We start from the raw sequence: 24555 nt of genomic DNA on the forward strand, positions 1-24555 counted from the left end.
ACACGAGCGCTTCGGGCACGCGACGACAAAAAGGTTAACCATCACTGCCCTGGAATAATAGAAAACTGGCTTTACATACAGTTATTCCTTGATTTACAACTGCAACTGGGATTTGAATTTTCATTGCTAATTTCAAGGAAGTTGTTCAGTGAGCCAGGGTGTTGTTAAGTGGATCTGGCTTCTCCCATTGACTTTTCTTTTTGGTTAGATGGGGAAGGCCACAAATGGCAATCGACTAAGTCCGGAACATTGCAACCCTCAAAAATATATGCTGGTTGCCAAGCACCTGAATTTTGATCATGTCGCTGTGGGGCTGCTGCAATGATTGTAAAGGCAACGACCAGTTGTAAATCACGTTTTTTCCAATATGTTCTTAATTTTGAACAGTAGCTAAATGAATAGTTGTAAGTTGAAGATTACCTGTATCTCATTGTCACTAACTGATGCCTGCCTGCTTATATTTACTCCTCAAGAAACGTTGGGCAGGGTGTTGTTTTTAGAAAATGATTATACCAGCTCGAGTAATGGATGTTTAAACGCTGTATTCAATTTTTGTGATGGAAATTATTTTCATTGGGCTGTTTTTGGAAAACAGATGCCTATTTCCTAGAAAGATGTGCCTCAGTCACATTATTTGCCCGCATTAAAGGAGGAAAATGAAGATTTGAAAAATATTGGATGTGGTAAAATTCACATGTCAATAGAATTGTTGACGGGATCCTGTTGTTGCCTTCTAATATGCTGAGAGGAATCTAGGACACTGAGGACAGGACTGTCATCATCCATTGTTTCTCCGACTATTGTTCAGTACTTTCCATTTCGATTACGGCAAACTTAATTTGAAAATATCTAGGAAAGCCCTGCCTTTTGTCTACGTGAACGTATCCTCCACTATTGACTGGGTTTTATTATTAATTGCTATGAGTGCCATGGTGAAAAGAAGTGATAAATTTAATAAATGGATCAGGAATAACAGACTAAGGGTTAGGATTAAAGCCTGCAGCATTGATGCTATAGCAACTGATGAAAGAATCGTTTATTAACTTTGACCAGCTATGGATCATGAAATGAAATGTGGCTGCTGTTCACTGTAAGGCTTTATGTAGGAGCTTTCATGCATACACAAACACATACTGTGTGCATTGTGTGCATGTATATAATACACAGAAAGATAGACAGACAAACAGACAGACAGACAGACACACACACACACACACACAGTGTAGGGGCACGATGGCTCAGTGGTTAAAGATGCTGAGCTTGTCAGCAGGAAAGCTGACATTCCAGGTTTGAGACCTGAGCTGTGTGCACTGAGGTGAGCTCCCATTACTTGCCTCCCACCTAGCAGTTCAAAAACATGCAAATGCGAGTAGATAAATAGGTACCACTTTGGTAAGTAGGTAACAGTGTTCCATATGCCTTGGCTTATAGTCATGCTGGCCACGTTACCACGGAAATTGTCTTCGGACAGCTCTGGCTCCCTTGGCTAAGAAATGAAGAGCATCACCTCCTAAAGTTTTATATGACTAGACAGGAGAACCCTTTATATATAAGGGTTCATGTGTCTGTCTGTCTGTCTGTCTATATCTAGTTTATCTATCTATCTATCTATCTATCTATCTATCTATCTATCTATCTATCTATCTATCTATCTATCTATCTATCTATCTAGTTATCTAGCTAACCAATTTCGTTGTATTTAAGTACAATGACAATAAAGATTATACTTATGCTATCCATCCATCCATCCATCCATCCATCCACATAGATATGTGTGTGTGTGTGTATGTGCATACATATACATACACAGTATAGATGTACAGATACATATACATACATATTCAGATACACACAATGAATATATAATTTATATTGCAGTATCTTTTGCTTAAAAATTTTCTCTAGTTGTTTTCTTAATAACATTTGATATATATAAAAACATATAGAAAATAGGTTTGCAGTAGGGTGAGATTTCTCATCCTGGATAGTGGGTAATGAAAACAGGCCCCAAACTCTTTTCCCACTGTAACAAGCAAAACATTAAACTTTTCAATTTGCAACCTTGGCCATAATGTCAAGGCTTCCTTCTCATAGTATACTGAATTAAAATGAGGGGGTGATGGTTTGTGATTCAGAATGTTAAGAGAAACGCTATTGGCAGGCTGTGTGAATCCTGGCTAGGTGGCTCAGTGGCTAAGATGCTGAACTTGTCAATCAGGAAGGTCGGCAGTTCAGCGGTTTGAATCCCTAGTATAGGTCTCCTGTGTGAGCAGGGGGTTGGACTAGATGACTTCCAAGGTCCCTTCCAACTCTGTTACTGTTATTGAATCAGACATTTCTATTAAACAGTGAGGTATGCTTTGCTTGTATTCATTTGGGCATAATTTATTATGCAGGCCCAGCAACTGTGCTTTGTTAATTCAGGTTCAGAATTAAGTGTGATTTTAAATAAAATAGTAAAAGTGATTGGCTTGTGGTGTCATTTGCTTCTCTTTTGTTTGATTTCCCCCTCCCTCCCACATGGCGTGTTTCTTCTCAAGTTATGTGTTGTGTGTGTGAAGACTGCTATTTTCATTGCTTATGAAAAGGCAGTGATGGATTCACAGCCAGGCATCTTGGGAGGGTTGAGTTTGCCCATCTCTGAATTTGGAGAGCTGTTGGCTCTTGCTGTTGGCGAGAGAAGATCTGGTAAATTGGCCCTTTAAATCACTTTAGAGCTTCTGTATATGAAGCAGTCCAGAGAGTTTCTGAAGGTGCATGATGGCGTGATTTTTCTGCTAAAGAATGTTGAATGTTGAATGTTTATTTTATTTGTATGCTGCCCTTTTCCCCCGAAGGGGACTCAGGGCGGCTCACAACTCAACTAAGGGAGGGGGATACAGACAAAAAAATTAAAACAACACGCAACAATACATAATTTAAAACACACAACAATCATACCATTCGAGAAGGGGGTAGAAGCTTTTTAGCCCCAGGCCTGTCGGAATAGCCAGGTTTTAAGGGCTTTGCGGAAGGTCTGGAGGGTGGTGAGGGTTCGAATCTCCATGGGGAGTTCGTTCCAGAGGGTCGGAGCGGCCACAGAGAAGGCTCTCCTCCGAGTAGTCGCCAGTCGACACTAGCCGGCGGATGGAATTCGGAGGAGGCCTAATCTGTGGGATCTAATCGGTCTAGAGGAGGTAATTGGCAGCAGGCAGTCTCTCAAGTACCCAGGTCCAATACCATGAAGGGCTTTATAAGTGACGACTAGCACCTTGAAGCGTATCCGAAGACCAATAGGCAGCCAGTGCAGCTCGCGGAGGATAGGTGTTACGTGGGTGAACCGAGGTGCACCCACGATCGCTCGTGTGGCTGCATTCTGGACAAGCTGGCAGTGGTGTAGTGTTTCCTTCTTAAGTAGGGGGTTGGACTAGAAGACCTCCAAGGTCCCTTCCAATTCTGTTAAATTTAAAAATTTAAATGTAAAGATATCATTATAAGCTGCTTTAATCAGGCAGTGCCTGGAAACCAGATGAAAAAATACTTTACAATCTGGTGGAAAATTTCGCAGATAGGTTTTAATTATCATTTCCTCTTCAAAACAGTATTTTACATCGTCCTGGATTTACAACAACAAATGAACCCAAACTTCCTATTGCTAAGCGAGGCAGTTGTTAAATCAGTTGCTCCTCATTTTGTGACTTTTAAAAAAAACTATGGTTGTTAAAGCAAATCATGCAGTTGCTAAGTGAAGCATATGGACATTAAGCGAATCCAGCTTCTCCCATTGTCTTGGCTTGTCAGAATCTGGCTGGGAAGGTTATAAATGGTGATTGCGTGACCCAGGGACAGTGCAGCTGCCATAAATACATGCCAGGTGCCCAAATTTTGATCATGTGACCATGGAGATGCTGCAACGATGATGTGAAAACTAGCCATCGCTCACTTTTTTTTCAGTGCTGTTGTAACTTTGAACGGCCACTAAATGAATGGTTGTAAGTCGAGGAGTACCTCTATTGGGAATATTGCAATAGCATGGTGAAATTTAAAGTGGGAGAACTTCATCATGAATGTAACTGATTGCATGCCACAGTAGACATCTCCAACTTTAGTCCATGACAAGCAAACTGAAATATGCAGACAGTCTGTGAAGTGTAGCCAGTGATTTGATTTACCATCTTAAGACAATCAGGAAGGTTAACAGGTAACCACGGCGATCTAGTTCACACACCTGGCTAAGCTGTGGCTTATTTAATTATGACTTTTTGAATAAGCCCCAATTTATCGGTTTCATCCAACGTGCTAAGTTCTAAAAGTTTACAAGTCATCATGGCACATTTTGCTTACTCTATGAAGCCAAAAGTAAAGTAACCACCCTGTGGCTTACCGTATTTTTCAGAGTATAAGATGCACCTTCCCCCCCCCCAAAAAAAAGAGCATGGAAATGTTGGTGCATCTTATACACTGAATACAGCCATTTTTGGCCTCCTGAAGTTCCATCCCCACAAAAAACGGGCCATTTTTCACAAAAATGGGGGTGTTTTGCCTTCCCCCACCCCCCAGAAGCAATGCAGAGTACTCCTGGGGGCCGGGGAGGACAAAACCTTTTTTTCTTATTTACTGCTTCGAAATCTTGGTGCATCTTATACACCGGTGTGTCTTATAGTCTGAAAAATACGGTCAGCTGGTGAATCAATCCACCGTCTGAGATTTAAATTTGAAGCAATAGATTAAAAGCCTATTGAATGATATTTATTATTTTTATAATCTTAATTCAGGGATAAGCAACTGGTGCCATCACAGCTCTTCATCCATCGATATTTTTAAATAAATGTAGTATTCTAATATCATCTTTTTACATATTTTTTTTTGATAAAAACCAGAGCAAAGGAAGAATTATGCACGAGACAGCATCAGCAGCATTTCAGAGATAACACAATACCATGTGGAGGTAAGATTTTTTTATTTATTTATTATTTTATCTTATTTTATTTATGCACATCAGATATATCCATAGATAGAAATAGCTGGGGGGTGGGGTTTGGTTCTTTCTCCATTTTATTTTGTAAGCAATGTGTTTTGCTTTTCCAAAAAGAATCTCTCCAAAAGTTTTAAGTATCTGCTCTGCTGATCCTTTTGTAAATCTACATCTCCTTCTTCTCTTTTGCCAACCTGTCAGCACCTGACCACTTTTGTTCTGGATCGGAAAGAAGCCATGATCACAGTGGATGATGGAATAAGGAAGCTGAAACTCCTGGATGCCAAAGGCAAAGTCTGGACACAAGACATGATTCTTCAAGTCGATGACAAAGCTGTCAGTCTGGTGGACTTAGAATCCAAGGTAAGACTCAAGAATAAGGTTGATGTGTTGGCAGAGTTGGGCGAAGATCTTAAGCAAGGTTAGAGCAGGGATGTCTAAACTCGATTTCATTGAGGGCTGCATCAGGGTTGTGTTTGACCTCGGAAGATTGGGGTGGGTGTGGCCAGGGTTGGTGTGGCCAGCTTGATGTCTGTGGTGGCGCTATTGCTCTGCCAGCAAAAATGGAGTCCTAAGCTCTATTTTCAGCCACAACGGCATTCTGCCACCCTTTGGGCCCCCGCTCCTGAGCTCTGTTTTCACTGGCAGAGGGTGGTAGGAGGCCATCGTGGCTGAAAAGGAGCCTAGGAGGGCGGTTCCACCACAAAACCGTGTTCGACGAAACCGTGCTCGACGAAACCGCGTAACTAACGTCATCAACAGGGCGACAACAGCTGAATCGGCTTGCTTTCAAAGCGCTATTTAAAGCACCCTTCTTTCTCCGCGCTCGCTGTTGTCGCCCTGTTGATGACGTCAGCGACGCGGTTTAATCGGGCGCGGCTTAATCGAGCGCGGTTTTGTCGTGCCACGTAGGAGGGCTGCACCTGGCCCTCCCAAGCTTTGTTTCCGCTGGCAGAGGCACCACAGGCCAGTCCTTTGCTGTTTGTAGAGTGGTCCCATGGGCCAGATCTAAGCATCCTGCGGGCCGGAACCAGCCCCTGGACTTTGAGTTTGACACCCCTGGTGTAGAGGAAATGGAAAACATTTTCAGAGTTTTGATTAGAGCTTGGCAGACATTAACGGATGGAAATTATCCAACCATTTTGTGAGCAGAGAAGTTGGATTTATGGACATTTTTTCTCAATTTTGCCAGGGAGGAAGAAATTCTCCAGCTGTGCGAATTTCACTGATGTTTTCTTCTTTGAAAAATGTCAAAAGCTCATTCTCATTCATGAAATACTCTCAGAAATAGTGGTGAGGGGAGGGGAAATCAGAGAATCCATCTTTCTGGTCTAGATTTATATTATTTTTTCCCTCGCTTCTTTCCTGTTGTCATATCTTGAGTCATAGTATATCTCACCGACTCAAGGTTGACTCAGCTTTCCATCCTTCTGAGGTGGGTAAAATGAGGGTCCAGATTGTTGCGGGCAATAGGCTGACTCTGTAAACTGCTTAGAGCGGGCTGTAAAGCACTGTGAAGCGGTATATAAGTCTATGAAGCGATATATCAGTCTAAGTGCTATTGCTATTTTGGAGGTACCAATATGTTGGGAAGACGAGGGAAAGGATTTTAACCATGTTGAAGAATTTTGTATGTCTCACTTCTTCTTCCCACATGCATTTCAGAATGAACTTGAGAACTTCCCTTTGAATACAATACAGCATTGCCAGGCTGTGATGAATTCATGCAACTATGACTCCATCCTTGCTCTGGTGTGCAAAGAGCCATCGCAAAGCAAAGCAGACCTCCATCTTTTCCAGTGTGATGAAGTCAAGGTAGGGCAAAATGCTGCAGTTGAACACATGGAAGCTAGAATATATCAGTTTTTTTTAAATTGCTTGCTTATTTATTTTGTTCCATAACCTTACCCCACTGTCTTCAATCTATCGTCTCCTAAACTTGTTGGATGTTAAATTCTGAATTAGCAGGAAATTCTAGGCGCTGTAGCATCAATGCACCAGGAAGATGGTAGGCTATGGGAAACTTAAATATTCCCTTCCTACTTAAGAACTGAACTGATCTTGTTCATACCTTGGGTCTGAACAAGACCCATTAGATTTACTTTAACCAATTAGGGTTAGGGTTTAGGGTTAGGTTAAGGGTTAGGTTAAGGGGTTAGGGTTAGGTTTAGGATTAGGTTTAGGGGGGTTAGGTTTAGGGGTTAATTTTAGGTTTAGGGTTTACAGCGTGCTTCTGTCTCCGCGCTGTTGTCGCCCTGTTGATGACGTCAGCGACGCGGTTTAGTCGGGCGCGGTTTAGTCGACCGTGGTTTTGTGGTGGAACCGGGAAATTGGCCCATGCAAGCAACAGTCCGATGTGAGTGTGGGCACACATGTGTAACAGCCTATCACCTTTGTGAGTCAAGCTGCCTGCATGTGTTCTGACCCCCCACTTGCGTGGCCCACTTCCAAATTGGCCGTGGCCTGGATGTGGGCCACGACCTGGGGGCTGCTGTAGAATATCTGACCACAGAAGGTGTCATCTACCCTGTCTCTTTTAGTCTTCAAGAAACTCTTTTAAACCTATCTATGGAGGTTCTCAATCATCCAGGTCATGGTTGTCCCAAAGGTGCTTTTTCCAAAGGGCAACTGGACTTTCTTGTTTCGTTTTATTTTTCCTTTGAAAACGTTTAGCTTCTCATCCCAGAAGCTTCTCCAGTTCACGTGCCAGGCATGGGGTCCTTAAAGGTGCTGTCTGGAGATGATTGATACACTAATAGAGGACGCACTAATTGAGGAGACAACCCATCTCTCTCCTCCAAACCCCTGCTCTTTTTTTTTTTAGCTTGTTGTAGTTTTTGTAATTTTAATTCACTTTTACATTTACAAGCGTCGTTACATGTCATTTATCCTGACGGGAACTGCTCAGAGTCACCCGAACCACAAGATGGGTGGCAGATAAGTTTGAAATAAATAAGTGCAAATAAACAAACTGAAAGTTTTAAAGAAGAAGATGGATAAACATTTGTCTGAAATGGTATAGGCTTTCCTGCCTAAGCAGGGGGTTGGACTAGAAGACCTCTAAGGGTCCCTTCCAACTCTGTCATTCTACATCAGTGGTAGCGAATCTTTTAGACACCAAGTGCCCAAACTGTGCGCACACATGCCCAAACTGAAAGGTGTATGCGCATGCAAACGCATGCATGCACAGCAGAGATCCGAAGACCACCTGGCTGGTGGGAGGCAGGGGCATGGCAAGACATAAGATCTTTTCCTTTCATGAGCTTCTGTTTCATCGTTTGCAGGGAAATGGAAGGTCACGAAAGAAACGCCACAGAAATCTGACCTGGGGCGATGGCACATTAATTCGCCATCCCGGTTCTCTATTCTATCCTATCCCATCCCATCCCATTCCTTTTCACTACACTACACTATATTATATTATCACCATCAACCCTTCACAGTAATTGCATTTGCAGGAAACTGATAGCAGCATTTATGAATATTCTTGTATAAGTCATGTGATTTTCATAGCATTAGCGTACCTTAAATCAGCTTGCTGTGTGACACTTCAGGAACGTTTTGAGAAAAGCTATCCTGAGACTGCTTAGGATGGCTCGCTCATTGACACACAAATAAAAGGCTGATTAAACAACAGTGGGGAATCGATAAAAGATGCTGGAATCAAAGGCCTGTTTCAGTGATTTCTTTTCCAGGCAGAACATAATGATATATAGATTTGGCTTTTAGAACATGACTTGCTTGCTGAGATGCTAAATACCTAGTTGGCGATGTAATAATTTCAGCTCCTAAAGAGACTTAATATTCAAATTCTTATTTTTTTTTAAAAAAAAGGATAGTTATTCTGCATTTATTTGGAGATACAAATGCCTGCGTTGTTGCTTATCGCCAATAACCCTGAACAGTATTTGACTTCCTGCCAACCAGTATCCATAATATTATGGATTTCTCGCCATAATAATCCCCCTGTGATACTTAGTGTATAAATGAATTGGAGCAATGAGTGGCATTTTGGAGTATAATTGAGCTCTGTATAAAGAAGCACAAATATTAAATAAGCAGATCTTTAGAAGCAAAGTGGACCCCTGCCAAACCAGTGTGGAGGAATTCCTTAAAAGCTTGGGTCAGCAATTACTTTTCCCAGAAGTCCATTTTGATATCGAAATAAAAGATAATGAATCACAGTAATGCGACTGATCAGAAAAGGATCAGGGACTCTGGATGGAAATCTTGGCAAAAGGATCAACCTAGCGTGCCACAACTGTAAACAAGGCAAATTCTATGCAGGGAATCATTAGAAAGTTAATTAAAAACAACACCTCTAAGTGCTTTTATATAAATCTGTGGTGAGGCTTCACTCCCCAAAGGATTTTATAGTGGGTGAAAAGAGTATCTAAAAAAGATTATCAAATTATACCAAATTATAAATTAACACGACCAGCAGCACTTAAAGAAAATATATACAAAATGTTTTATCGTTGGCATTTATCACCAACAAGATTGGCTAAAATGTACCCAAACATGAAGCCGACCTGCTGGAAGTGTAAAAAAGTACAAGGGACCTATTATCACATATGGTGGACCTGCCTGGAAACACAAAAATATTGGACAAATATTTGGAAATAGGTGCAAGAAATTACAGGAGAACAGATAAAATACAAACCTGAAATCTTTCTACTGGGAATAATCCAAGGGAAATATACAAAGAAAATTAAGTACATATTAACACATCTGCTAACTACAGCTAGAATAGCGTTTGCCCAATGCTGGAAACAAAATAATACTCCCTCGGACGAATTAGTGATAAAAATAACTTTGGATTGTGCAGAGATGGACAAATTAACACTGAAATTAAAAGATAAAGAAAAGTCGGAATATTATGAAATTTGGAACAATTGGTACAAATGGCTGCAAAACAGGAACAAAATTAATTAAGCCAAAAAACAATATATATAAATATATATAGAACTGTGTAGACCATGGAAGCCTCCCCTTAGTCATAAGATCAAAATTCAAATGCTTGGCAACAGGCTCATAGAGTTCTCTTTCCCAAAACACAATTTGTAATTTATCCCAAACGTATATGCCCCGTTACCCAAACTAAAATGAATAATTCCATGTTAAATAATAGGATTAGCAAGGATATTTCTTTAACAAGTAAACTAAAACAATAGTTGAAACATAAGCTAAATGAGAGTAGAATACCTTCAATTTATTCTACTAGTACAGTGATGGCTAAGCTTTTTTCCATTGCGTGCCAAAAGCACAGGGTGGGTCATGCACCTATAATGCTATGCGTGTGACACCCCACCCGTGCATGCGCGCAACTGCTGTGACTTATGACATTATTCTGGGCTCAACTGCGTCCATAAATTAAGGACTGCCTGAATTTGGAATGCATCTCTTCCTGATTTAAAATAGCAAAGCAACCTCATAGGAAGCCTGGGTGAATTCACAGAGAACCTAGAGATTCAAGACTGCTATTTTTTTATAGTTGTATGTTGTGTTTCCTCTGCAAACATGGGCAGCTTGTTTTAAACACCAGTTCCTAAACAACCATGGTGGGAGAAGATAAGTCATGCTCCTGTTTGTTGAATGCATTAATATGGACACTGTATGACACAAAATTATGGGGCAGGTAGCTGTGGGTTAGCTTCAATAAGGCTTCCTTGCATCTCCATATTTTAAGACTTCTAGCACATTTCTTCCAATTAGCTAGCATAGACATTTGCCTTAACAGGGAACATGTCTCCATTTAGCTTCTTACTGTTTGCCCTGATTTGATCCCCAAAATTTTAGACTGACATCTGTTTCATCATTTGACTACGTTCCTCTGTATTGGAATCACAACTTGCTGCATGCTGGGTGCTCAATTGCTACATTCTGTTTACAAGCCACATAATTCCACTATAACTACCATATTTTTCAGAGTATAAGATGCACCAGAGTATAAAATGCACTAAGATTTTGAAGAGGCAAATTTTAACAAAAATTGTTGCACTCTGCAGACCTCCCCAAAACGGCCCATTTTTCATGAAAACGGGCCCATTTTTTGTCAAAAAACAGGGCAAGCATAGCCTTTAGGAAGCTTGTAGAGTGCTCCTGGGGACTGGGGGGGAGGGTGGCCCGTTTTTTGCTCATTTTTGCCCTCCCCAGCCCCCAGGCGCATTCTGGAAGCCTCCTAAAAGCTATGCACGGCTATTTTTGCAAAGATGCGTGGTTTCGGGAGGCCAAAAATGCTGTATACAGTGTATAAGATGCACCCAGATTTTCACCCTCTTTTTTTGAGGGAAAAAGGTGTGTCTTCTATATAATATAATAATATAATATATTATTAATATAATATAGTATTAACTCAACATGGACAGAAAAAAAAACTTAGGGTGGCCATCACATAAGTGTCTAAAATATGAAAGGAAAGGTCTTTGCTGCATCTCATGTTATTTAAAATCCCAAATCTATCTATCTATATATAAGTGAAATACCACTCATGCATCATCACAAAATCTCCAGATGCGTAAAGCCTACATACTTGAAATTTGGCACGTATGTTCCTCTTGGCTTCCAGGTACTCGCTAAGAAAGGATTTTTCAAAATGACATCAGATCATTAGTATTTCTTAGATTATTATTAACACGCTCTGATAAGGAGTTAGACGTTCTACTCCTTCTCCCCACCTGAAAAGGATTCTGTTCCAACTGCCACTTGGGTATGGGCATGGCCACCCCGTGATTCATCTGGCCTGCGGGCTGGGAGTTTAGACATAGAAAAGGATCAATGGGGCCAGCCTGAGGGAGAGAAGGGGGAGAGGAGAGGAGAGACTTCTGTGGGGCAAGCCTCAGGGAGAGAGAGGAGAGGCCAATCATAACTATTCATTAATTTTCAATCTATAAGTATCAAGGCCAGTCACATAGTTTCGTAGAGGAGCACAGGTATCCAGCTAGTCACCTAATGAAGTTGATTGGCCACTGTTTCTGGATGGACGAAGAGAGTACAAGCGGAAAGCGAACATTACAGAATTTGCGGCTATAAGATATGGTGGCCACTCTGCCTCTAAAGCCTCAGTGCGTCCAATTGACTGCTTGCTCAAGCGTTCAGCAGTGCATCAAATTAATTGCTTCTGCTTCTGCTCAGGCCAACTTTATCCACGATGACATCGAAAGCGCAATCGGCGATAGCAAAGGAGGAAAAGCAAAGCAGCGACTTGAAACACTCAGGTAAAACCAAAGCCTTGCCTTGCAAATCTTTCCTAGCGTTTTCCGGCAAGGGGTACATTAAGAAAGCTGGTCATGCAGGCAATATATTTTGGGCTGTGGAAAGTGACATAGATTCACTTTGATGAAGTGATTGGGGCTGTGAAGGGAACACGATTCACTCTGATGAAGCAAAGAGATCAGCCCACTTCTCTCCACAAAGGAAATCAAGTGGCCTCGAATTATTTCAGATCCGTGGTGTGGGAGCAGGCAGCTGGCTTCAGCGCTCTTCCCAGTTCATTGGCTGAAGTGCTTCCAAAGCAGCACATAAGCTTTGGGACGGCACGTAGCAATGTGTGCCAACGCCACACAGCTGGGCACACTGAAGCCGCTGAGCATTTGCTGAAGCAACTCAGCAGGAGAGAGCCGTTCAGCCAGTGCTGAAGGAGCTTTGAACAGCATTTAGTCCAAAGTTTCATCAAAACCTGGCATCTCTTCAGAGGTTCGTACAATCCCGCTGTATGTTAAACCTCCAATAACAGAAGCTGCAGCTCTTTCATATTTCTTGCTAACCACTTCAATAAAAGAATATATTGTCCTCAGGCATTGCATTACACTTTCCTACCGGTGCCTGGGCTGGTCACAGTACAAACAGAATGCTGAAAACGAACAGATTTCTTTTTGGTCTGATTTGTGATGGTTCTTCTTATATTCTAGCAGATCCAAAAGTAACTAATTAAGAAACACACTTGGGGAGAACCCAGAGGTTTACAAAATTATTTTATGCCTCTCCCTCTCTTTTTCTGCCAAAGTAAAACTAAACAAAAAAACCCCCCAATGCAATCCAGTGAAATAAGGTAGTTGTAAAATGCATAGGGGCATGGTGGCTCAGTGGCTAAGATGCTGAATGTGTCCATCAGAAAGGTCGGTAGTTCGGCGGTTCGAATCCCTAGCACCGCGTAACGGAGTGAGTTCCCATTACTTGTCCCAGGTTCTGCCAACCTAGCAGTTGGAAAGCATGTAAAAATGCAAGTAGAAAAATAGGAACCACCTTTGGTGGGAAGGTAACAGCGTTCCGTGCGTCTTCAGCGTTTAATCATGCCGGCCACATGACCACGGAAACGTCTTCGGACAGCGCTGGCTCTTCGGCTTTGAAACAGAGATGAATACTGTCCCCTAGAGTCAGGAACGACTAGTATATACGTGCGAGGGGAACGTTTACCTTTTTCTAAAATGCATCGTTTCCAGCTCTACACAGCTTGTGTTATTGCAGTGGTGAAAATGGTTATCTGCATAAATGCCTTGAAACAACAGTTCTTGTCATGCTTAAGAATGCATTCGAACATTTTGGTGCAGTTTCTGCTTGGGTTAGTAAACCAGCACAATTTCAGAATTGTCCTTCCGTGGGCCTTTTTGGAACGCTGTGTGGACACTTTCTCTGTTTTGGCCACGAGCTCTTTAAAACCAACAAGCGTAAACTGAAATCCCATTGTTGAAACATTGAGCACCTCTGCCTTTTGCATCTGTTATTGAAATCTGAACTTCAGTAACTAATACCTCTAGCACAGGGGTGTCAAACCCGCGTTGTCATGTCGTTACATGACGTATCGTGACTTTTTCCCCTTCACTAAACTGGGCCTGGGCGTGGTCAGAGCATAGCAATAGCAATAGCAGTTAGACTTATATACCGCTTCATAGGGCTTTCAGCCCTCTCTAAGCAGTTTACAGAGTCAGCATATTGCCCCCAACAACAATCCGGGTCCTCACTTTACCCACCTCGGAAGGATGGAAGGCTGAGTCAACCCTGAGCCGGTGAGATTTGAACAGCCGAACTGCAGAACTGCAGTCAGCTGAAGTAGCCTGCAGTGCTGCATTTAACCACTGCGCCACCTCGGCTCTCCAGCATGATACATCCAGCCCACAGGCTGTGAGTTTAACACCCCTGCTCTAGCATAAGAGGGAAGGAAAATTTCAATATTTAAAATAGTCAAGAGAAAGGTAAACATTTTATTTTCCTTGTACTGGTTGTGTTAATGTCAAAGAAAGCTTGTTTATGTGGTCACAAAGAATGGCCACCTAGTCAAATCCAATTAAGCAGCTTCTGTTTTTTTACGCTATTCTGTTCTAAACAGAAGGCAGTTCTGCAATAGAAGGATATAAAACTCTAATGGTGCAGTGGTTAAAGTGCAGTATTGCTGGCAAACTCTGTCCACAGCCTGGAGTTTGATCCTGGCGGGGCTCAAGGTTGACTCAGCCTTCCATCCTACAGAATTTGGTAAAACGAAGACCCAGAGATATATATTTTGGGGGGGGGGGCGGGCGGGCAATATGCTGACATTGTAAACCACCCAGAGTGTGCTGTAAAATGCTATGGAGCAGTAAGTGCTATTGCTAAAACTCAGCTTCACCAAAAGGTGGGTGGATGAACAGACAGACAGATGGACATACTGACAATTGATCTCTGTTGCTATATGCCGCTTCTGGCAGAGAGTCATGGCAATACAAATTGGCCAATAACAATAGCAACAGCATTTAGACTTATATATCGCTTCACAGTGCTTTACAGGCCTCTCTAAGCGGTTTACAGAGTCAGCCTATTGCCCCCAACCTCTGAGTCCTCAGTTTACCGACCTCGGAAGGATGGAAGGCTGAGTCAACCCTGAGCCGGTGAGAATTGAACTGTAGCCAGCAGAAGTAGCCTGCAGTACTGCATTCTAGCCACTGCATCACCACAGCTCTTAACCAACATCTGAAAGAGGAGATCTTGTTTTCTTGGTGTTTCAATGTTATATCATTATTTTTTTTCCTATCTAGGATGATTTCCAGATCAGAGAGTGCCATTCCTCCACCTCCCAGAGCCCCAGCTCCTGTGCCCCCAGCAACTGTTACACAGGTGGATGTCCGCAGCCGGGTGGCGGCTTGGTCTGCGTGGGCAGCTGAACAGGGAGATTGTGAGTGTTGCTAAGACTTTGAGATGTGGGTGTTCTGCTCTGGATGTTCTGGAGCCTTGCCTTAGGGTAATATGACTCATTCTCGTACAGTAAATGTCCTAGTACCATGATGGCAAACCTATGGCACATGTGTCACAGGTGGCACGCGGAGCCATTTGTTAGGGCACAAGAAGCATTTCCCTGTCAGCTCCAGCGCACATCTGAGTCCCCGTAGGGCCGTTTTTTGCCCTCTGGAGCCTTCAGGAGGCTTCCAGAAGCCTTCGGAGGGCGAAAAACAGCCCTATGGGCAAACCGGAAGTCCATCCCCGAACTTCCGGTTTGCCCGTAAGGCCATTTTTTGCTCTTCGGAGGCTTCAGGGAAGCTGGGGGGGGGGGCTGTTTTCACCCTCCACAGGCAACTAGAAAGCCTCTGGAGCCTGAGGAGGGCAAAAATTGGGTCCATTGCGTGCCAAAAACACAGGGGAGGGGAAGTCGCACGTGTATGCGCGCATGCAGGGGTGGGTGTCGCACTCGTAGCATTATAGGTGCATGACCCCCCCTGTGCTTTTGGCACGCAATGGGAAAAAGCTTAGCCATCACTGTCCTAGTAGAATAAATTGAAGGGGTTCTACTCTCATTTAGCTTATGTTTCAACTATTGTTTTAGTTTACTTTTTAAAGAAATATTTTGACCCACCTATGGGAGGTCACTCCATGGTGTCTAGTCTTGAGTATGACTAGACTCTTGAACAAGCAGGCTGTTAGTCAAATCAGGTATGGAGAAAGATAGCAATTGACATGAAGACTAAAGAGCCATGCCAAGGTATTTTTCTGATATTTGAGGATAAAATGAGATATCAGAACCAGTCAAAGTGCCATAAATGGTGATCAGGGCAACTTTAAAAATGTAAAATCATGGGTCGATGGGAGAAAAAATAAACAACAAATGTTTACTGACATAGCACTTCTAACACTAGCTCTGTTAGACTTAAAATTTGACAAATTTTGATTGGGCATCACCAAGCGTTTCAAGTTTGCTTTTACTAGATTTAGAATTTTTTTCTAATTAGACTTTCATTCCTGAATAGCACCGTAGTCTTGATATCTACTCTTAAGACACCTATTTTATGGGATTGCACATTTTACTAAATCATAAACTTAGGCAGGATTCAGATGAATGCCGGATACTTCGTGGTTCAGTATATCATGTGGATGCAACCATCATGTTGTTGAGTATGTACCCATAGATGTTGGCATTGAGCTTGGCTGGACTTTGGCCAAATGTTGTTTCCCAAATCTCAGCCCCTTGTGTGGATTTCATACTTTACAGCACAGGAAGTCTACGTTCCTTTCTAGTTGTCTCCATCTCAACCATCTTAGGCATCAAGGCTAAAGCAGGTCTCCAACCTCGGCAATTTTAAGACTTGTGGACTTCAAGAGTTCCTCAGCCAACTGGCCAGTTGACTGAGGAACTCTTGAAGTCCACAAGTCTTAAAGTTGCCAAGGTTGGAGACCCCTGCTCTAGACAAAGCCTGCAGCAAAAATCTTCTTTGCAAGCATCATATTTGGATGACCTAAATAAGGAGATTGAAGTTGGATTTCTAGCAAAAATAATAGGACCATTGCTCCAATTCAGGCTTAAAAGATAGAAATGTGTGGATTTTTTTGCAAGAATAGTAAGCAAAATTATGCTTTGTGGTTTTAGCAAGCTGAGTGCATATTTCTTTATTGACGATAGGCAACTGTTATGTTCTCAAGATTACTACAAGGTCCTGCTTCCTGTATTCCCCCAATAACTGAGATCTCTAGGATGTATAATAGGGTCAAGGGCTTCTATTACGATACTTCTTTAAATATGGGGTATGCATTTTGGGTAGGGCACTTGACCCTGCTCTCTTCTTCCAATTCCATTTACATTTTCCAAATATGTAACCATTGATGTTTTATTTCAGCTTTCATAGGCCAGATTCATTCATTACTGAATTAATATATTTTCCAGGTCACATGAGAGATTGAATGATAAGCTTATCCGATCACCTAGGTTCTCACAAGACCCTAAGCCACAATCATTTTTCTTTTACAATTGATATTGGTGGCCAAATTTGTGTTCAAAGCAATGGCCTTAAAATATGCAAGGACAAAAACTTCCATGATATCCATTGAGTTGGATGTTGATTGGAAGAAGCTGCAAATCACAATACCAGTGAAGAAAAAATACCTTCCAAGTCACATTTGTTATCTGTTGAATTGTGTAGACTTTCTTATTTCATTCAGAGAAAAGCCAATCAATCTTAGTATGTTGTGCAAATGCAAACACTACATTTTTCAGTAACGTTGTTAAAATTGTTGGGGGCAATCACAGCCACAGTTTCTCTCCCCTGGAGGAAGCTTCTCTTCATCTCTTTGTTTCTTCAGGTGAAAAACCAAAGCAATACCATGAGCATGAAGAATCAGCTGAAATGATGGCAGCCAAGATTGACCGAGATGTTGTAAGTGGCCAAAGAGATTGCTTGCAAGATGTTTTGATGTTCCTCAAATTGGGTGGGGCAGTAGATATTGTCCATTCACAATTTTTTTCCTCCCAACAGTAAAGTTCAGGGCTGTGAAATAGGAAGTCATTTACTGGTTCCTAAACTCATTTATTCCTGGTGGCTCAGTGGCTAAGACGCTGTGCTTGTCGATCAGAAAGGTTGGCAGTTCAGCGGTTCGAATCCCTAGCGCTGCGTAGCTCCCGTTACTTGTCCCAGCTTCTGCCAACCTAGCAGTTCGAAAGCAGGTAAAAAATGCAAGTAGAAAAATAGGAACCACCTTTGGTGAGAAGGTAACAGTGTTCCGTGCGCCTTTGGCAGCCACATGGCCACAGAGACGTCTTCGGACAATGCTGGCTCATCGGCTTAGAAACGGAGATGAGCACCATCCCCTAGAGTCGGGAACGACTGGCACATATGTGCGAGAGGAACCCTTACCTTTAAGGTCATTTATTCCAAAATTCCATCTAGAAGCTGCCCAATACTTCAGTTATGGAGAGGAGCTTAAATAACCACCTGCCTCTACCTCCTTTTCTTCATGCTGGCTTCTGCTCAGTATTTAATAGTCTCAGGTGCTTCCCTGCCTCTTCCCTAATGAGCAACATGCCTTATTTCAGAAACTTTTAATTTTTTTTCTCAATCAAGTCCCAGCGTTGATTGCTCCCTTGAGTATTTTTAGGCTCCGATTCTGTTTCGTTACCGAAACAGCAGTGGGAAGCAACCGGTATCTTCTCAGATTGCAAGAAAAGTCCAACAGCAGGCAATATTATGATTTGTGTTGATTTGGATTAAAACTGAGGTTTTTTTCAGCAGTCAAGGGTGTAAAATAAAAAAGGAAGGTGAAGAATCCTGATCTGCATAATTTCTAGCTAAGTTTGTGGGAAACGGGTCTGTTTTTCCATGCTTTATGTTTACTAGGCTGCCTGCTCCTGCCACAATTTCTTCTTAAAAGTGTGAAGCCACCCTGGGAGTCAGATGAAAAAGACATCCTTCAGTTGCCTAGCAACTGCAGTGTGATTGTCTGGCACCCTCTTGGAACTAAGGAGTGACTATATGGAGGGTGTTAGTTGAGGTAAGGAAGAGTGAGGTGGAGGACTGTAAGCCTGATAAGGATGCGTAGAGGATGTGGAAAGACCCAGATGCTATATTAACTACTGACCAGTAGGAGGCATCACATGACCATTAAATGCCCCTGTTAGAAGAACTCTTCTATGTCTGAAGAGTTCCAATTCACACAATAAGTAGGTGTAGCATAGTGCTTCCTACTGGACAAGTAGGGTTACAATGTATGGCTGTGAAAGTTGGACTATAAGGAAGGCTGAGCGCCAAAGAATTGAGGCCTTTGAACTATGGTGCTGGACAAGATTCCTGCAAGTCCCTTGGACTGCAAGGAGATCAAACCGGTCAGTCCTAGAGGAGATCAACCCTGACTGCTCTTTAGAAGGACAGATCCTGAAGATGAAACTCAAATACTTTGGCCACCTAATGAGAAGGAAGGACTCCCTGGAGAAGAGCCTCCTGCTGGGAAAGACTGAGGGCAAAAGAAGAAGGGGACGACAGAGAATGAGGTGGCTGGATGGAGCCATCGAAGCAGTTGGCGTGAGCTTAAATGGACTCCAGAGAATGGTAGAGGATAGGAAGGCCTGGAGGAACATTGTCCATGGGGTCACAATGGGTTGGACATGACTTTGCAACTAACGACAACAATTGGACAAGTAGCTAATATAGCATCTAATGCTACATACTGTAGGCCAAGTAATGGAGCTGGTCTTGTAGCATGAAAACAATTTGAAGGTATATTGAAAAAAAAAAAGGAAGGTGAACTTGCTTAGCTTCTTTAAAACCAAGAACTTTCTTCCTTGAACAGTGGTTTTCATATCAGAGCTTATCAGAAGGAAGCTTTTCCAGCATCTGCCCCGGAAGTCTTTTTTTTTAATGTTGCTGATAATCCTGAGAACATGTTCTTTTCCTTGTACTTAAGAAAGAACTGGGAATCTTTGTGTACTTAGGGTGCTGCCACACAAACTCGGAATGCAGTCTATGATTTATAACAATTTCCTTTTCCAGATGTGGATTTCAGAGAAAGATCGATACAGGTGGGGGCGGGGAAAGTTGGCTGGTCATTAAAGGTAACAGTTCCCCTCACACATATGTGCTAGTTGTTCCTGAGTCTAGGGGACGGTGCTCAAAGCCAAAGAACCAGTGCTGTCCGAAGGCGTCTCCGTGGTCATGTGGCTGGCATGACTAAATGCCGAAGGCACACGGAGCACTGTTACCTTCCTTGGAACGCTTATTATTTTTCTACCTGCATTTTTACATGCTTTTGAACTGCTAGGTTGGCAAAAGCTGGGACAAGTAATGGGAGCTCACTCCATTACGCAGTGCTAGAGATTCGAACCACCGATTTCCAAAGTGGTTTACCATTGCTTTCTTACCAGGACTGAGAGAGAGTGGCTGGCCCAAGATCACCATTGTGCCAAAGGCAGGACTATATAACTCCTGATCTCCCAATTTATCGCTCGATGTCTTATTATTATTATTATGGTTGGTTGTAAAGTCAGCCAGATGTTTATACTGGATTTGGTATTTTTATCTACCTGTCGAGTCTTTCCCAAGAACCTGGGATAGGCAGATGTTCGTTGGTGATATTAAAGGGACCATTGCAGGATGTAAACAGTTCCAAGTAAAACTGTTTTTTCCAATTGATTAATAATTTCTATCAATATGGATTGTATTCAAGTGGAATTCCAGTTGTTCTAGGACTGCACCTATTACTATTGACACTATCTTTGCCAATTATTTTTATTGTGTAATATATAATACTTCAATATTATTATATAATAATATTGTCGATGATGTTAATTGTTGTTACTGACCATTTTATTGGGATTACAGTGAATATTTCCCTCATCTCTTCCTCTTCACCCTCCATTTTATTGCCCTAAGAACTTATAAAAATAATGTTCAAGATAGTTTTGTAGAGATTCTCAGTCATCCAGATCATGATTGTCCCAAAGGTGTTTTTTCAGGAAGCAACTGGACTTTCTTGTTTTTTCTTTTCTTTTGAAGACATTCCGCTTCTCATCCCGAAAAAAAAAGCACCTTTGGGACAACCATGAACTGAATGGCTGAGAATGTCCACAGAGTTTTAGTTATACAATTTGGGATGAACACCTTTTGAATGGTATGAGAGTAGGAATGGATTTCCAGAAGAGAAAAAAAATTGCAGACTACAGGAACCAGGAGCACTAACTCAGGTGACCCTGAGGACACAGATAAGCCTCCAAGTGCTTCAACGACCCTCTAAAAAGGATGCCAGTAACCATCTGTCTGCAAGGAATATAAATCCTTCCATTTCCCACTATCCTCTCAGAGGTGAAGAAGCTTCTTGGATGAGAAGCGAAACACCTACAAAAGAACAAAAACGGTCCAGTTGCCTCCTGAAAAAGCACCTTTGGGACAATGTGGAAGATAATGCACGTTGTGTTCCCTGGATGATCTGAGAGTTGAACATGGACCTGCTGAGCCAAATAGGACCCTCTGATTTAGAAATAAGGAACAGTGGCCATCAAGGGATAGCCAAATCATCCCCAACACTTTTAGCCTAGTTGGCTGTAGTGCTGCCAGTTCTTTTCTATCAATATCTGGAGGGCTACACAGTCTCTCTCCTCCATGAATCAGGAAAGGAAGTTGATAGACTAAGGTTGAGTTAGGTATTTGGGGCCTATAGAACCGTGATGGCGAGCCTATGGCACACGGAGCCATATCAGTGGGCACGTGAGCTCAGCTCCGGCGCATGCCAGTTGACTTTCAGGCCTACTGGGCCCACCAGAAGTTGGGAAACAGGTCTCTGGAGGGGTGTGGAAGGCCATTTTCGCCCTCCCCAGGCTCCTAGAAAGGGTCTGCAGCTTGGGGAGGGCAAAAAACAGGTCCACAGTGGCATCACATGCCAAAAGCGGGGGGGGAGCGCAAGGGCTCACGTGTGCATGCATGGGGGAGGGCGCATAGAATTATGGGTGTGCGCATGCACGCGCACAACCCCACACACACACTCTCCCCCACTTTTGGCACGCAATGGCAAAAAAGTTAGCCATCACTGCTATAGAAACTTAATTCAGGACCGAATGAAAAGAAAGGAGGCGGAGTAGTAACTTTAGAACTATCTTTGCATGTGCCTTGGCCTTCAATTGCTCTTTGTACTGAGAGCTAAAAATACTTTAAGTGAATCCAGATTCTCATTTCATAACCATGTAGGGGGGAAAAAAACCCCCAACTGTTAACTAGAGCAGAAATAGTTTTATACTGTAAGTTCATAATTGCTTGCCTTGAGATAAGGCTAAAAAAAGGTTTCCTAGCACTATGATGGCAAACCTATGGTGCGCGTGCTACAGGTTGCATGCAGAGCCCTCCCTGCGGGAATGTGAGCTGTCGCCCCAGCTCAGCTCCACCGCGTATGCGCGTGCGCCTCCCACCAGCCAGCTGGTTTTCGGGTCTTTGCTGCGCATGCATGAGACGTGCGCATGCGTGGGGCTGTGCTCATACACAGGGATTGTGCACAGGGGGCGCATGCGGAGGGGGTTGCACATGCATTGCATTATGGGTGTGCTCGCATTCGGCACGTGGCAACAAAGAGGTTAGCCATCTCTGCCCTAGCACCCCAGAAAGAATACAGTTAAGTCAAGATTGTGCATGGGAAGATCTCAAATAATTACTCTAATCTTAACCAAGCACAGAGCTTTTATTGATGCCAGCTTTAGAACAAAGGGGAGAATCTAGACCCCAGCGATATGGTAATATCAGGTCATCTCCACTTTACAAGGTGTCCCTTTCTGTAGATAAATGTGCAGGTTCTCTGCAATGATTTCCCATTCTTCCCAACTCAACACTGCAACGTTTTGGATGACGTTCCTTCCATTCATAAATGACGCCCGCTGTCTATTTTCTTTAGCAAATCCTGAATCACATTCTGGATGACATTGAATATTTTGTCACCAAGCTTCAAAAAGCAGCAGAAGCTTTTACGGAACTCTCAAAGCGGAAGAAAAGCAAGAAAAATAAGAAGAAAGGACCAGGTGGTAAGGAACAAAATTGTTTCTTCTTTCAGTAGTTTTCTGATCACATTTCACTTGGCTGAACTGTTCAGAGTTCCTCTGTTTAGTTAGATGAGTAGTAGCATTGGGCAGAGTTCAACAGACCTTACCCTTCAATCATTATCTGTCAAACATTAAGCATCAATCTGACCCCAAACACGACAGGAGTGTAACACTCCTGTTGTGTTTGGGGTCAGATTGATGCTTAATGTTTGACTAATGTTGAAAAGAAGAGGCAGATGATCTATTCTCTGTTCTGTCGTTCGTTTGCATACATACTCAGCAGAACAAAGAAAATGGAATTTCCGTAAGCCATCCATCTTGAGTCAATTAACTCTTTTGTCTGGATTCAGGGTGTGTTAGTTTGGAGTATGAAATCTTGTGAAATGTTCCATTTCAAGTGCAAAATGGGCTCTTTCAAGTGTTTTGGAAGTGGGGTTTTTTTTCATCCGGGAACAGAGATGATCTCTTTCAAGCCCTACATTTTCAAAAAAATGTTTCGAACAGTCCGTCTCATGCTGGAGTTCCCCGCTCTTGAAGTGGGATTTGCAAATTTTTTCAGAACAAAATAATTTGCATCTGTGCAAGGGTTAAAATGCAGTATTGCAGGCAAACTCTGCCCACAGCCTGGAGTTTGATCTTGACCGGGCTCAAGGATGTCTCATCTTTCCATCCTTCTGAGGTCAGTAAAGTGAAGATCCAGATTGTTGGGGGCAATATGATGGAGGTAATATGATGACATTGTAAACCACCCAGAGAGTTCTGAAAAGCACTAAGGGACGATACATAAGTCTAAACACTGTTGTTATTGCTATTGCAAAGGTACAGGAATGAGGAGATTCATGCACAGGTGCTAGCTGCCAGTTATTCATTCTCAGCCATAGGTCAAAGTGGAAAATTATTGATCTACTATTCCACAATAGTCCAGTTTTTCTCAACCCCAGTATGCTATGTAGACTTCAACTCCCAGAATCCCCAGCCCAGCATGCTGACTGTGGAATTTGGGGAGTTGAAGGACACATGGAGAGTTCTGGGAGTTGAAGTCCATGTTAAAGTTGCTGATGTTGTAGTGGATTACATCCATAATCTTCAATGAAAAAGTCTTCATCCTTTGGTGGATTGACTTGAGCTGATTCTTATTCTCTCTCTCCCCCACCCTCCCTCTCTCCCCCTCCTTCTCCATCTCTCTCTCTCCATCGCCCTCTCTTTCTCCATCGCCATCTCTCCCTCTCTTTCCATCTCTCCCTCCCTTGCTCTCTCCCTCCTCCCCCCCCTCTCTCTCTATTGCCTCTCTTCCTCTCTTTCCATCCATCCATCCCCCCCTCTCGTGTCTTAAGGATGGATATGTGTTGATACTGGGGAATGTAAAAGTCATGGGAGTTGGGAGATGTAGTTTCAATGCACCTAGAGGATACTAACTTGGGGGCAGGTTGGTTATTACCATTCTACACAGTGAGTTGCAGGAGAATAAATGTATATGAAGAACGGGCTGCCAACTTTTAAAAGCTTCTTGCTGATAATACTTTCTCTCATTAGCCAAAGGACTGAACTAGGACTCCATTGCTTCTATAGTTTATTGAGGACATGCAAAATGATACTCACAGCTACACAGTCCGTTTATGCATCCCATTCAGTCTCGAATCTGATCCTCCTGTTTTGCCAATGATGAAAGTATTTCTATAGGTACTCCTCTAAGTCATTTTGCTTTCATTTTTCTATTTATTTTTCACCAGAGGGGGTCTTAACTCTCCGTGCAAAGCCTCCATCTCCAGATGAATTTGTGGACTGTTTGCAAAAATTTAAGCATGGTTTCAACCTTTTGGTAAGTGACTCTGAGTTGGTTACACCAAGCAATTCCAGG

The 24555-nt window shown here is 42.6% G+C and overlaps 1 protein-coding gene across 3 annotated transcripts in view; it reads left to right on the plus strand.

The window, feature by feature from the left end:
• EPS8 (EGFR pathway substrate 8, signaling adaptor) overlaps positions 1-24555 on the plus strand; it is a 179312-nt gene that overhangs the window by 107180 nt on the left and 47577 nt on the right. For all 3 annotated transcript variants that reach the window (XM_087722840.1, XM_087722839.1, XM_087722841.1), the window contains 8 exons: positions 4860-4927; positions 5156-5317; positions 6620-6769; positions 12089-12171; positions 14962-15098; positions 17492-17565; positions 22553-22679; positions 24428-24516. In XM_087722840.1, coding sequence (XP_087578966.1) covers positions 4860-4927; positions 5156-5317; positions 6620-6769; positions 12089-12171; positions 14962-15098; positions 17492-17565; positions 22553-22679; positions 24428-24516 — 890 coding nt within the window. The remainder of the gene's footprint in view (positions 1-4859; positions 4928-5155; positions 5318-6619; positions 6770-12088; positions 12172-14961; positions 15099-17491; positions 17566-22552; positions 22680-24427; positions 24517-24555) is intronic.

Source organism: Thamnophis sirtalis, unplaced genomic scaffold, assembly GCF_051295495.1.
Source record: "Thamnophis sirtalis isolate CommonGarterSnake01/CBP01778 unplaced genomic scaffold, rThaSir2_p1.2 scaffold_9, whole genome shotgun sequence".
NCBI classification, from domain to species: Eukaryota; Metazoa; Chordata; class Lepidosauria; order Squamata; family Natricidae; genus Thamnophis; species Thamnophis sirtalis.